General features: G+C 38.5%; 1 protein-coding gene across 1 annotated transcript in view; it reads left to right on the forward strand.

Annotated features, from left to right (window-relative positions):
* The first annotated feature begins 561 nt into the window (after window positions 1-561).
* The window catches only part of AGGF1 (angiogenic factor with G-patch and FHA domains 1), a 32,343-nt gene continuing 17,620 nt past the window's right edge, over window positions 562-15,284 (forward strand). Inside the window, 7 exon segments of the mRNA XM_030927592.1 lie at window positions 562-1,067; window positions 1,069-1,167; window positions 4,669-4,771; window positions 5,797-5,999; window positions 6,808-6,972; window positions 10,072-10,260; window positions 14,607-14,937. Coding sequence (XP_030783452.1) covers window positions 969-1,067; window positions 1,069-1,167; window positions 4,669-4,771; window positions 5,797-5,999; window positions 6,808-6,972; window positions 10,072-10,260; window positions 14,607-14,937 — 1,189 coding nt within the window. The 5' untranslated portion in view covers window positions 562-968.

Consider the following 15,284-nt stretch of genomic DNA (forward strand, 5'->3'; position numbering starts at 1 on the left):
AATATGGGTCCCACAGAGAGCCAGGAAGCTTAATTGTGCATGTACATGTTTCTCCTTTCATAAATATTCATGAATCCTCCTACAGCTCATTGAATATATTTGGCCACCCTGCTCAGCATAAATTTCTGTTCCCTTTGCCCTTCCTTCCAAGTGTCTTGTTCTCAGCTTCTGACCAGAGGCTATGCTTCCAAGCCTCTCAGGATGGCCACCCTGCAGGCTGTAACCCTTCATGAGAAATAAAGCCCTTTTCTAAATTTATCAACCGCCTCATTCTTCAGTTGACATAGGTAAGTAGAGCATCATAGTCCCCACAAAACATTACTGGGGTACTCTGTTCTTATTTGTAAAACAAGGAGATAGGAAATGCATGCTATACTAAAAGTTTGTTCAAAGAACATCAGCAAGTGCAAATGTCTGAGACCAGAGGCTGCAAGCCTCCCTATCACTCTAAGGCTTCGGTAGCCACATTGCCAACAGCTCTCCACGCCCTCGGGTACCGCGCCTCCGCAGGCTAGACGTCCGCACGTACACTATCGGGTCCTTCCCGCTTTCCGTCGCTTCCTGTTCCGTCTTGGCCCCGCCTACCGCTGGCGCCGTTGTTTCCGGCTCAACTGGGGAGCTGCCAGAACGCTTCTGGTCCCTGGTTTTCTGGACACTGGTTTTCCGGCTGCTTATCCTACGCTCTTCCCTGTTTCTGTAGCTGGAGAAGGTAGTTTCCAGTAAAGTTTTCCGGTTTCCAGGCCGCGCACATCGGGCAGGGGCCATCCTCAGTCCCTTTGCTCGTTGCCCGCAGCCCCGTTCGGCTACAAGTGAGTTTCAGGGCGTCATGGCCAGGGGCCACCGCGGCCGGCCGGGTGTGAGGCTGCCTTTCGCTGCCCGCTCGCTCCCGTGGCCTCTGGGTCCGTGGGCGTCCGTTTCGGCCTGAACGCGGCCCCTCCGCGGCAACAAGCAGTCTCGCGCCGGACCTCATGGCCTCGGAGGCGCAGTCCCCGTCGCCGCCCACCTCCCCTGAGCCTGAGCTGGCCCAGCTAAGGCGGAAGGTGGAGAAGTTGGAACGTGAACTGCGGGAGCTGCAAGCGGCAGGTGCGGGAGATCGAGAAGCTGCTGCATCACACAGAACGGCTGTACCAGAACGCAGAAAGCAACAACCAGGAGCTCCGCACGCAGGTGCGCGGTCCGCCTCAGCCCCGCGCCCCATCCAGCCCGAGGCGAGGCCTTCGAAGCCCCTGATGGCCTCGAAAGGGGTCCCTGGCAGGGGCTCAGAACTACTGTAGAGTACTTGAAATATAAATAAGTAAAAGTTCAGCGCAGTTACAATTCCAAGTACATTAGGAGCAAACCTGAGTTCAGGTTACTTGACTTAAATCCATGTCTCGCGACTGGTGTGAATTGAACTTAAGTACTGTGGCTACATTGTCTTCATTCTCGCTTGCCCCAACATCCCATTTCCCATTGACAGTAGGCGCATTTACTGTAGAGCACATTTGAGTTAATAAAATGTTGAACTTGAGTCAGAATCCCATCGTTGCCATTCACTGGATGTGTACACTTATACCGAGCCTCAGTTCCCCATTAAATGGGAAGTGATAGCTCACAGTTGTGAAGGTGGAGTAAAACACGAGTAAACAATTTTACAAACTTTTGAACGCTATACCTGTGTAAGGTTGCTCCTCTGATCGTTTACTTGGGCTTTCTTGTGGAAGTAGGGAAGATATATAACTGCTTTTGTTGGAGACGTTAAGCAGCTTATTTCGTTTTCAAGATAGATAGTAGGGGCAAATGTTAATACTTAAACTGTCGCATTAAAAGCAAAAAACCTTGTCCGGGTGCGGTAGTTGACGCCTGTAATCCCAGCACACTGGGAGGCCGAGGCAGGCAGATCACCAGGTCAGGAGTTCGAGACCAGACCGGTCTGGCCAACATGGTGAAACCCCGTCTCTACTAAAGTATAAAAATTAGCCGGGCCTGGCGGCGGGCTCCTGGAATCCCAGCTACTCGGGAGGCTGAGGCAGGAGAATTGCCTGAACCTGGGAGGTGGAGGTTGCAGTGAGCCGAGATCGTGCCACTGCACTCCAGCCAGGGCGACAGAGTGCGACTCTGTCTCAAAATAAAAACCAAGAGCATAATATTTTATTTTCCACCTTGTTGGCAGGCACTCTCTGCCAGCAGATTGTTTCCACATAGTAACTAGTTTCAATTTGACCGTCGTCTAGTTCTTCATAATTTATTGGTACGTTTCCTAAAACCAGTATATAGACCGAACACTAAAACGTCATCAAACTTACTTATGTTTTACCAAACGGACTATGAAAATAACTGCTGAGTTGCAATGACATTGTATGACTGTTACATAGAGTTCTTGACATCATGACATTGTTGGAAAGTTTTTATTTGTTTAGTCAATTTGAACACCTACGGTGTGTAACTGTGTAGGAGGATACAAATACGTTAAAAAAAAAAATATGGGGGGAGGGTAGGGCGTGGTGGCTCACGCCTGTAATCCCAGCGCTTTGGGAGGCTGAGGCAGGGGATCACGAGGTCAGAAGATAGAGACCATCCTGGCTAACACAGTGAAACCCAGTCTCTACTAAAAATACAAAAAAAAAAAAAAAAAAAAAGAAAAAAAAAAAAAATAGGTGGGCTTGGTGGCGGGCGCCTGTAGTCCCAGCTAGTCGGGAGGCTGAGACAGGAGAATGGCGTGAACCCGGGAGGCGGAGCTTGCAGCAAGCTGAGATCGGGCCACTGCATTCCAGCCTGGGCGACAAAGCGAGACTCCGTCCCCCCCCAAAAAAATAGGAGAGGGGAGCAAAATATGACAGCCTTTTCAAAATGACAGCCTTTTGAAAAGGGCTTTATAATTCTAAATTGTTGAAGTACTGCTTGTGTTAGAGATTCTAAAACATTTTTTGCTAATTTTCAAAGAGCCAGCATTTTGGTGTTCACTGTTAATTTGATAAATCAGACTAAATAATGGGACTTTGTGAACAGATCCTTTATTTCTTACAGAAAAGAATGTTTTTATGCTGATGTTTCGGGAGGTCAGCAATTCTACCTAAAGAATTAGAAAATTTAAAAGCTCTTAAATTTTCCCATTCATATTATCTAATATCATTCAGTGTTCTCCACGTGGATTTCATTATTAAATATGTTCATGCCTCTTATAAGCTTTAATACACTTAAAAAAATAATAGTTCTGTGACTAAACTGCAGCAGAAGCAAACAGAAGGTAATTGCCTGAGAGGAGCATCGTCTTCCACATGCCTCCGTTTTAGTTCAGTATTGAACATTTAATCTCATAGAAAGTCTTGACTCTACTTTGGATAGTGATAACTCCTTACTCTCCTGGTCAGCCTCCCTTGGTTGGGGAGAGGGTGGATTTGATTAACTGTCATTCCAAATTACTGAATATGTCTTATCTGGAGCAGTTAAAAAGTTTTGCTTGAGAATTAATGATAACTGGAGAACCGTAATACATGTAGGTTTTGTACAAGACCCCAAAATAGCCTCGTGCAAATTACTTTGTCTCATCTGATATTTTGTGTGTAAAATTGGGGTTAGGACAACGAATATTTCAGGTGGTTTTGTGAATTAATGAGATGTTATCCAAAGCATCAAGTATAGTGCCCAGCATGTAGTAGATACTAAGTAATCTAATTCATAGTAACAGACAGTAGCCAGAGCCAGGATTTAGGGCAAGGCAATCAGGCTCCTAGGGCAAGGAATTTAATGGGGCACTAATTTCCAGTTATGGAGCCTGTGCTTGCATGAATCAGAGGAGGGCCTCAAATTTTTCATGATCAGTGTCTTGCTTCCCTCACTGTAGTTCCTGCCCTAGTATTAGCAACAGATTTGATAACTCATGAAGTGCACAGATAATCTGTATATAGTCAATTTTATTGCCTTTCTCTGTTTAAGCTGTTTGTATCATTAAATAAATATTTAAAAGCTTGTTTTTTAGTTGGTTTCATGTGTGTAGTAGACATTGTCTCACATTGAGGTCCTCTCAGGCTGAGGTATATTGACTGAGGCAGCTTATTACCTGCTTTTGGGCACTTCCACACACTGTTTCTCTCTGTCCTATGTAGTAGCATCCTTTTAAGGGTATTTTAGTGTGTGAAGTACATGGAGGACAGATGCCCCTCTCAGGCAGTCACCTTCCCTGTTGTCTTGTGCTACAGTTAATTATAGGACTACTGTTTAATGAAAAAATGTGTATTAAAGCTTGTAAGTGGCATTAACATATTCAAGTGGATAGTTAATTCCAAGTGGAGAATACCAAATGAATATTAGATAATTCAGTAGGGATGAGAATTTGTAATTTTTAAATTTTTGAATTATTTAGAAAGAACTACTGACTTTAAAATATTAACATAAAAACAATCTTATTTGTTAGAAATAAAGGAACGTGTTCACAAAGTGTCATTATTTAGTTCGATTTGTGGAGGAGATATTTGGACATTTAGTAAGAGAGATTAGGAATGAAAACCTCTTTTAAATGTAAAAAGTAAAATAGTAATTTTAGCTTTTCTGAAAGGTAACCTTGCTGCTCTTGACATTTCTCTAAAACTTTTATCAAGAAAAACAATTATTTGTAACAGCAGGAGATTGGTATATATATTATTAGATCGTTACATGATTTCTTTTTCCTAAAGCCTTGTTTTCTCTCAGGTGGAAGAACTCAGTAAAATACTCCAACGTGGGAGAAATGAAGATAATAAAAAGTCTGATGTAGAAGTACAAACAGAGAACCATGCTCCTTGGTCAATCTCAGGTATTTAGCTTATAGTGAGGATATGCTAATACTGTTACATTCAAATCATGCTAATGTTGAGTTTTCTTTAAATTTAAAATAAACTAAGATCAAGGTAAATGAGAATTGTTAATGCTGTTGACGTCTCTCCATATGATATGGTATTTTCAGATAATCAGTTTGTTCTTCTGGAGGAAAAAGTAGAAATGTATTGTCATTCCTGTGATTTCTATAATGTTGCTAATGTTTTCAGTGGCACACTCACTGAGTAATTTTTGGCACGCAGTTAGCCATCTACTTCTGTATCTGCCTTGCTTGTGACCAGGGGCATTTGTTTTCTTGTTGATGTGTTCTAATTAGAATTGTGTATAGTGTCAGTTCTCTCACCCTTGTGGGAATGGTGAGCCCACCACCATGGCCTCATGAGTGGCATTATGTTATAAAGCAAAATAGCTGAGATACTGAGTTTTAATATATATGCATCACAAGAAGAAACCATCTTTCCTATTAAGTTTTGCCTTGCTTCATTCAGGACATAATTTGGCTCAATTGCTAAACACAGCAATAGTGCTAACCTTATCTGTATGATACATTTTACAAAGTCTGCATGGGGAGAGAAATTTGACAAAAAAAAAAAAAAAAAAATCAACCCCTAATTCCTTGCCTTTATTTCTTTATCAATTGATAAGCAACAATATTAAGGTATCCGGTTAGAAGTTAAGAGTTAAGTTTTTAAAAATAGAATACAACCTATCTACCTATTTTTATTTTACTCTTGCTGTGGAAAATGTAACCAACTTACCTTTTTTTTTTTTTTCTTAACTGACAGCTAGGGTCCTGAAAGAGACATCAGAATCAGAGATACACACTTCTGCAGATTTATCTGTACCATCTGTTTTAATCTTTTAAAATTTGTACAGTTGTAAAAATCATGATTTATTTGAAGTATATGCTTTTTGTATTTAAATGCCATTGTTTTGTATTTAAGTCCTTTTTATATATATTATTCTAATATGATATGATTTCACTTAATTTTTTTGCTACAGATTATTATTATCAGACATACTACAATGATGTTAGTCTTCCAGGTAAAGTGACTGAACTGTCAGATCAACAAGATCAAGATATCGAAACTTATACTTTGAATTCTAAAGACCATTTACAAATAGAAAATGATGCTTACCCTGGTACTGATAAAACAGAAAATGTTAAATGTAGACAAGTGGACCATTTTGCCTCAAATTCACAGGTAATAAAATGCTAAACACGAAACTGTTGATGCCCAAGAACCTGTCCTTTGTTGTTATTATGTGGAAAGATAGACTTCTTTGGTCTGTCACAGCATATACAAGCGTTGTAAACATTCTTATGTGTAATTATACAAAGAATATTCCAGTTTTTCAAAAACCAAAAGTAGAACTTGTTCATATGTGTAGTGGTTTTCCTGCTACATTGTGTTCCAAAATTGTATGATATACAGAATCTAAAACAAAATTTGTCCAAATATTTTGACTCAACGAAAGAACTGTGGACAACAATACCACATTTACACCTAAAAAATTTTAATGTTCCTTTATGTCAGATACCCTGCCACTGTTCAAATTTCCCTGAATCTGTAAATTTGTTTTTATAGTTTGTTTGAATCAGAATCCCTATTGTGTTTGACATACCTCATTTAATCTATGGTTTTCTCCTTCATTTGTCTTTTTGAAGTTTTTTTTCCAATTGAACATATAATTATTGAAGAACCTAGGTCTTTGTCTTAGTCAATATTTCAGAGTCTGTATTTTGTGGATGGCTTCTCTGTGGCATCATACATTTATTCTCGAATAATTGTCACTCATTTTTACTGCCTTCAAAACTGGGTCAAAGTTGAAGTTACTGACACACTAGTAAATGTTCTAAAAAGTGGTTCAAATCGTAATTGATAGACATCCTTTTCCATTGTAGAAATTGAAGTCATTACTTAAACATAGTCTGAAGTCTTGAGTTCAGCCAGCTTTTTAATTGATATACAGAAGCTTTTGTCTTATTTGGCATGACTGTATCTTTTATAGGAACCAGCATCTGCATTAGCAACAGAAGATACATCCTTAGAAGGTTCATCATTAGCTGAAAGTTTGAGAGCTGCAGCAGAAGCGGCTGTGTCACAGACTGGATTTAGTTATGATGAAAATACTGGACTGTATTTTGACCACAGCACTGGTTTCTATTATGATTCTGTAAGTATCTCAGATCTTTTTTTTTTGGGACAGAGTCTCCCTCTGTCACCCTGGCTGGAGTGCAGTGGTGCGATCTCAGCTCACTGCAACTTTCACTCCCCAGGTTCAAGTGATTCTTATGCCTCAGCATCCCAAGTAGCTGGGATTACAGGCGTGCACCACCACACCCAGCTAATTTTTGTATTTTTAGTAGAGGCAGGGTTTCGCCATGTTGGCCAGGCTGGTCTCAAATTCCATCTCAGACCTTTTAATACTGTACGATACATACTTAGTGCCTGATATCAAATGTTAAACCCTAAGCCGAAGTAAGAAAGCCAAAATCTGCATTGAAAAATTATATTAGACTCAAAACTCAGAAGAATTCTAAAATAGCTTATGGTGCTACACTTCTGAGTTTTTAAAATAAGGTTGTTTATTGTGATTATTATAGATAATGTTTTGGAGAAGTCTTTATGTAGAAAAATAACATACAAAATATTAGAGCTTTTGTTAATAAAAGCAGATAATTAACTACATTGTAAATATTTTAGAACCTAAACTATTTTTTTTTTCATAGAATTAATAGAGAAGTAAGGTTAATTTTAGGTTTGGGGTAAGAATTTTAAAAATTCTTTCAAATACTTTATGAATTCATTTTAGGCCACATAAGGAGACTTCTTTCTTGAATTCTTAGTAGTGTGTTTATTATTAGCCAGTGTTCTATATTCTGTGTCTTTTAACTCTTTCACTTTAAAAAAATCAATCTGTTGGCTAGGCATAGTGGCTCACTTCTTGTAATCCCAGCACTTCAGGAGGCTGAGGCAGGAGAATTGCTTGAGTCAAGAGTGCAAGACCAGCCTGGTCAACACAGTGAGACTCTTTCTATAAAAAATTTTAAAAGTCAGCCGGCTATAGTGGCTCACCTTGTAGTCCCAGCTACTCAGGAGGCTGGTGTGGGAGCATCGCTTGAGCTGGGAAGATGGAGGCTGCAGTGAGCCATGATTGTACCACTGCCCTCCAGCCTAGGTGACAGAGTGAGACCCTGTCTCAAAAAACAAACAAAAATCAATCTGTTAACAGTGAGAACTAGGGAATTAATATGGGATCTAAAATATAATGGACCACTGACTAGGATAGAACCAGAAAATACAGTTCTTGATTTCCAATACAGTGTTAATAGTTGTTGAAGTCTAATACTTAAATTGTATTTCATTCCAGATTTGATGACAATGATAGAACTCAGTCACATACCTCAGACTCAAGAATCTAGTAATATAATGTGGTTCTCTGCGGAATTATAGAATGTGGTGCACAAAAGTGGAGTTGATGTTCATCATTCCTGTTACTGCAACTATTGTTAACTTATCTAGAGAACATAGTATCATACTAAATATCTCAGTTAACGTAAGAGGTTTCATTAGTTTGTCAGTCTGCATATGGTAAACTGTAAGTCCTTATACAGAGAGAGTTTTCTTTCATGGAGGATGCTAATTGACAATGCTAATTAATAACCAGAAAATTAATGTTTAAACACTTATCCAAAGGGAGTAGTTATTATTTAGTTTCTAGGAAAACAACAGTTTCAGGTAGACATTAGTCTTTGTCAATCTTCTGCCTTCCTTTCTGTATCTTTTCTCTTGACATCAGTTGTTCTGTAAATGGTTACATTCTGCAGGTTATATTTCTGAGTAAATTAGGAACTTCATTGTGTTGCCATTTTTATCGTGCTAATTATTATTTTAGTAAAATTTATATTTTGAAAATGTCTATATTTGGGACTGACAAACAGATTAAAAAGGTCTGAATTATAAAAGTTCCATTATTGGCCGGGCGCGGTGGCTCAAGCCTGTAATCCCAGCACTTTGGGAGGCCGAGGCGGGCGGATCACAAGGTCAGGAGATCGAGACCATCCTGACTAACACGGGGAAACCCCGTCTCTACTAAAAAATACAAAAAAAACTAGCCGGGCGAGGTGGCGGGCGCCTGTAGTCCCAGCTACTCAGGAGGCTGAGGCAGGAGAATGGCATGAACCCGGGAGGCGGAGCTTGCAGTGAGCTGAGATCTGGCCACTGCACTCCAGCTTGGGCGACAGAGTGAGACTCCGTCTCAAAAAAAAAAAGTTCCATTATTACTAGAAATAAAGATTGGAAAGCCTCCATTCAGTTTCTTAGTTAAGAGAAAGATGGTGAGAAATCTAAATGTTTTTGTAAGAGATCTGCAAAATGGAGGGATTAAAGACAATAAATTGCAAGTGTCAGTAGTTAGAAAAATAAATTATTCTTTTTCAGGAAGTTTTAGTTGCTCAGTCTCAGTACATCAAAGATGTTTCCAGGTCTGGTCTGCATGGATTTAGGATGTAAATAAAATATAGACTGTTCAATTAAATCTTGGTTTTAGAGCGCTGGCCAGTATATCATAAATGCAGGCGATTACCTAATTTTAACTTTCTGGCTTTTAAATCTGTAATTTGCCAAATTCATTTTTGCATGGTTGCTTGTTCTATTTACTATAGAATTAATTAATTAGTGGAGACAGTTGTTTATTGATTGCATTATATAGAATGTCATTTTTTGGTGTGCATGAACTTTATTTTCAAAATTTTCTTCACTGATTTTAAGTAATGAACATCAAAAGGCAAATCTTTGCTTTATGACGTTAAGAGGAGGGTTTAGGTGTTTATACTGCCACACCCTTATTGTGCAGTCATTAAGAATAAAGAGTCTAGAACTGCTCTCCTATGGTCAGCTTTTTCTTATGCATGCTTTAGTTTTCATGCCTTCAAAAGTATGATCAATTTTTGTTAATGTGTTAAGTGGAACCATATAAAATTGCTGTTTCTTATAAGATAAAAATGGTCAAGTATTGACAGTTTTATATGATTCAATTTAATATTTAGATTTACTTGTTTCTCACACTAGGAAAATTAGATCAGCTATTGAATGGTAAAGTATTTTGGAAGAGTAAAGCATTTTTTATTCTGTTATCTTTAATTCATTGTCTTCTGAAAATACTATAGTAGTTCAAAGAATTATTTACCACATTTGAATATATTCGGCATTTTCGTTAAGTTTATTTTATCTTAGATGAATTTAGAATTTATTTTTTTCTTGACTTTCAAAGGAAAATCAACTGTATTATGATCCTTCCACTGGAATTTATTACTATTGTGATGTGGAAAGTGGTCGTTACCAGTTTCATTCTCGAGTAGATTTGCAACCTTATCAGACTTCTAGCACAAAACAAAGTAAAGATAAAAAATTGAAGAAGAAAAGAAAAGATCCAGATTCTTCTGCAACAAATGAGGAAAAGGTAATGTCTTTATAATTTTAAAACTTTACATAATGGTGATAACATGATAATTAAGACAAAATTTTTTATGAAACTGAAAATCATTCAATAATTCTGTATTTCAAACATGCCCATTAAGATAACTAAGGAAAGTTTAGATGGAGCAAACATGGACTTTGTCATAAACTCTGTCACTAGAAATAGAAAGCATTTCTTAAAATTTGAAGGAGATAGATTTAGGGCAGATAAAATATCTCGTGTTGTATAGTTTGGAAGAAGAATTCAGATCTTCAGTTGATAAGTTGATGTCAATGCACAATTCATAATAAAAGATAAACACAGTTTACAGGTCGACGTAGATACAGGTTCAACTTTTTTTTTTTTTTTTTTGAGACGAAGTTTCATTCTTGTTGTCCAGGCTGGAGTGCAATGGCATGATCTTGGCTTACCTCAACCTCCACCTCCCAGGTTCGAGCGATTCTCCTGCCTCAGTCTCCCAAGTAGCTGGGATTACAGGCATGCACCAACGTGCTCGGCTAATTCTTTTTGTAATTTTAGTAGACACAGGGCTTCTCCATGTGGTCAGGCTGGTCTTGAACTCCTGACTCAGGTGATCCACCCACCTCCGCCTCCGAAAGTGCTGGGATTAGAGGCGAGAGCCACTGCACCCAGCCAGGAAAACATTACCCCCCCCCAAAAAAAAACAATCCATTGTTGACAACTATGGAGTGAGAGTTTAAATGGCCTGCAAGACAATGGTTAAGAAAGTGATAATTACATTTAATTGAAAAAAGTATTATGTAGGCTTTCAGATGCTACTTGTAAAGACTAAGGGGAACCCCAAAAATGCTTACAATGATACAATGTTAAATTGAAAGAAGGAAAATATAAAAAGTTATCAGTGTTCTTTATTTCTGTTCTCTAAACAGATAAGTTTGGTGGTTTATAGGTAAGAAAGGAGGCTTGTTTGTTGTATTGACATTTTATCAACTGTGGCAACTATTTGATATCTTACTCTTGAAATTTTACCTCATGGTTTCCTGTCCTGTCCTTTCCTGTCCTATCCTTTTCTCCCTGTCCTGTCCTGTCCTGTCCTATCCTTCTGTCCTGTCCTAACAGGGTCTTGCTCTGTCACCCAGGTTGAGTGCAGTGGTGCCATCACGGCTCACTGCATCCCCGACCTCCTGAGCTCAAGTGATCTGCCTACCTTGGCCTCCCCAGGTGCTGGAATTGTAGACGTGAGCCACTGTGCCAGCCAGTTTTTCTTAACAAAAGAAAAATTACTTGATACTAAATTCTAAAGTTCACATAAGGAGTTAGGATTCTGTTGGATTTTTTTTCTGTTCTCTATTTGATTTGTTTTTGTTCTTCTGTTTTTTTGTGGACAATACTTAGGAATAGAAGAGTATGTGACTTAAATACTAGAAATGAGTTTTCTGTTTGCTTTCAAGATCTCTGTTTTAATGGCTAGTGCGTGTTACTAGTGGTTTAACTGTTTGAAAGGCTAGGTTGTAGGCTGGGTGTGGTGGCTCATGCCTGTAATCCCAACAGTTTGGGAGGCCAAGGCAGGCAGATTACCTGCGATCAGGAGTTCAAGACCAGCATGGCCAACATGGTGAAACCCCGTCTCTACTAAAAATACAAAAATTAGCTGAGTGTAGTGCAGACGCCTGTAATCCGAGCTACTTGGGAGGCTGAGGCAGGAGAATCACTTGAACCTGGGAGGCGGAGGTTGTAGTGAGCCAAGATCGCACCACCACACTCCAGCCTGGGCAACAGAGCCAGACTCCATCTCAAAAAAAAAAAAAAAAAAAAAAAGCTAGCTTGTGAAAGCACCTCTCACTAACAATAGGAAAAGAGTATATAGGGCTCCTCAAATGGCCTTGCCTGAAAAACTAGAGAATAGAGGTGGAAAGCATTCTCTGATATTGTGGTCCAGCTTCGCTCCCATAACTACTCATCTTAGCAATCCTTCTTTGAAAATATGTGAATTCCAAGACAAGAGGTTTAAGAAAAATTCTGTTGGAATTTTGAGAATTTCCTGAGGATTCTAAAAGGTACCTGTGAGGCCATGAGAGTATCTTCATCTGTTTTCTTTATTTTTAAAGATATTTTTGAGCCTCACTTTTTGTAGGTGGAGGTTATGTGGAAGGAAGACAGTAGGGGAGATAGGAGTAAATAATTTGAAATACACATATGTGCCTCAATGCCCGTAAATAAGCCCTCCTTTCTTTTCACTTAATGACTGACTAACGTTCTGTACTGGCAAATAGCTTTCCCTGCATATGTTGTTCAGTAAGGAATAAATATACAAGTGCTTTTTTAAGAGTATATACAGATAGGCAACTTTTTTGCTATAATTTTATAATGTAAAAGCTCCTCATGGTTTTTCAGCTCCTTGCCCTTGTTCTTGTTCTTGAGGAATTTGTATTGCCAGAAGTGTATATAATTTATCACACTGTGAATGTTTAGCCTGTCTTCAAGCTGAACTTATGCTGTTATTAAAGATAGGTGTGTGAGGTGGGTGGATCACGAGGTCGAGAGATGGAGACCATCCTGGCCAACATGATGAAACCCCATCTCTACTAAAAATACAGAAATTACCTGGGCGTCGTGGCTCATGCCTGTAGGCTCAGGTACTTGGGAGATTGAGGCAGGAGAATCTCTTGAACCTGGGAAGTGGAGGTTGGAGCGAGCCGAGATTGCGTCACTGCACTCCAGTCTGAGAGACAGTATGAGACTCCATCTCAAAAAAAAAAGAAAGCTGTGTGAGATGCTGTCATATTTAATAAAATAACAGAAGAGCATATGCATTCGCCTCATGTTGCTCTAAGGTAGAAAGAAAAGTGAGAGTGTGTCAGAAACCAAGGGAAAAAAATGGAAAATAATTATTTGCTTTTTCTAAGGCTAAAATAATAGATTTGACCATTGTATATAACATGATGACTATTGTTAATAACAATTTATTGTATTATTGAAAACTGCTGAGAGCAAATTTTAAGTTTCTTACCACAGAAAAATGATAAGTATTTGAGGTAATGTACATGTTAATTAACTCAATTTAACCACTCTACATGGTGTACATATTTCAGAACTTCATATTGTACATGATAAAAATACATAATTTTTGTTAATTGAAAAATAGATTTTTTCATTTGTTATAAGGCATATCAGCTATAAATATACAATAAATAATAAAAGACTTATGCCAGGCAAGTTAAGATTTTGGAGTAATAAGATTTTGGAATAAGATAGTTACCATTAATTTGTACTTTAAACTTTTATGTATTATCAAACCAAATCTGAAGTACTCAATTTTAGCAAAACTACAATTTTGCTACATATTGAGTACATTTGGATCTTTAAATTCATGTTGTAAGTAAAGCTAATTCTGTATTTTATTTGTGTTGACTTGCTCATTGATTACAAGTTTAAAAAGAAAATTTAGAATAGGTATTCTTTAGGCCTGCACTGTTCAGTAAGGTAGCCACCAGCTCCATGTGGCTGTTGAGCACTTCAAGTGTTGCTAGTCCAAACTCAAATGTGCTGTTAAGTGTAAGATACACTCTGGATTTTGCAGACCATGTAAACTATCTCATTAATAATTTTACTTTTTAGGCCGGGCACGGTGGCTCACGCCTGTCATCCCAGCGCTTTGGGAGGCCGAGGCGGGTGGATCACGAGGTCAGGAAATCGAGACTATCCTGGCTAACGCGGTGAAACCCTGTCTCTACTAAAAATACAAAAACTTAGCCGGGCGTGGTGGTGGGCGCCTGTAGTCCTAGCTACTTGGGAGGCTGAGGCAGGAGAATGGCGTGAACCCGGGAGGCGGAGCTCGCAGTGAGTCGAGATCGTGCCACTGCACTCCAGCCTGGGCGACAGAGCAAGACTCCATCTCAAAAAAAAAATAATAATAATAATAATTTTACTTTTTAAATGTGACTGCTAGAAAATGTAAAAGTACAAATATAGCTTGTGTTACATTTTTATTGGACACTATTGGTCTATGCTATCCCATAGTCCAGGCAATATGTGATTAGGGCTTGAACGAGGAATGTTAAGACACTGAGAATAGAGGGACAGATTTGGATATATTTTGAGAAAAGTCTGTAGCACTTGGTAATTTTATATATGGTTAAGGGGATCTCAGACATAACTATAGGATTTTTAATTTGGATGATAAGAAGATGGTAATATCATTAATCAAGAAAGAAAATGTGAGAAGGAGAGGGGGAACAGATTGTAACCATTGTTATTTTACTGACATACATCTTCACAAATTCATTGAAACTTGATGTAATGTTATAAGATAGTGATGTTTAAGAGTGTTCTCCTCTGTTCCCACCTATCTACCCACCCTTCTCCAGGATTTGAATTCAGAGGATCAAAAAACCTTCAGTGTTGAACATACAAGCTGCAATGAGGAAGAAAATATTGCGAATATGAAAAAGAAGGCGAAAATAGGCATTCATCACAAAAATAGTCCCCCCAAATTCACTGTTTCAGCTAGTGGAAATACTGTAGAGTCTCCTCTTCATGAAAACATCTCTAATTCAACATCATTTAAAGATGAGAAAATCATGGAGACTGATAGTGAACCAGAGGAAGGTGAAATTACAGATTCTCAGACTGAGGATAGTTATGACGAAGACATTACCAGTGAAGGCAATGTAACTGCAGAAGATAGTGAGGATGAAGGTGAGTAGATAATCATTATTTAAGTAAATAGCCCAGTCTGGTAACTATATAAGAACAAAACCGTTAAAAATGTTAGTGAGTTGTCGTATACCTGCCAGAAAGTAAACATTATTTTAATGATGTTATTGAAAATTATGTGGGTTGCTACTTGGTTTTTAGAGAGTAGGATGTGAATAAATGACTAATACTTGGACCTTGAGAAAGTTTCATTGTATTGAATGGCGTAGTCAATAGAATTCAAAACCAAGTTACCTGCATTCTAATCTTAAAATATAGATTAAGGCTGTTTTAGTGGGTTAGATATTTGTAGTCTACTTTTGTAATTAAGAGAGAAAAACAAGTTGTCT

This window comes from Rhinopithecus roxellana, chromosome 3 (assembly GCF_007565055.1).
Source record: "Rhinopithecus roxellana isolate Shanxi Qingling chromosome 3, ASM756505v1, whole genome shotgun sequence".
In the NCBI taxonomy this organism is placed as follows: Eukaryota; Metazoa; Chordata; class Mammalia; order Primates; family Cercopithecidae; genus Rhinopithecus; species Rhinopithecus roxellana.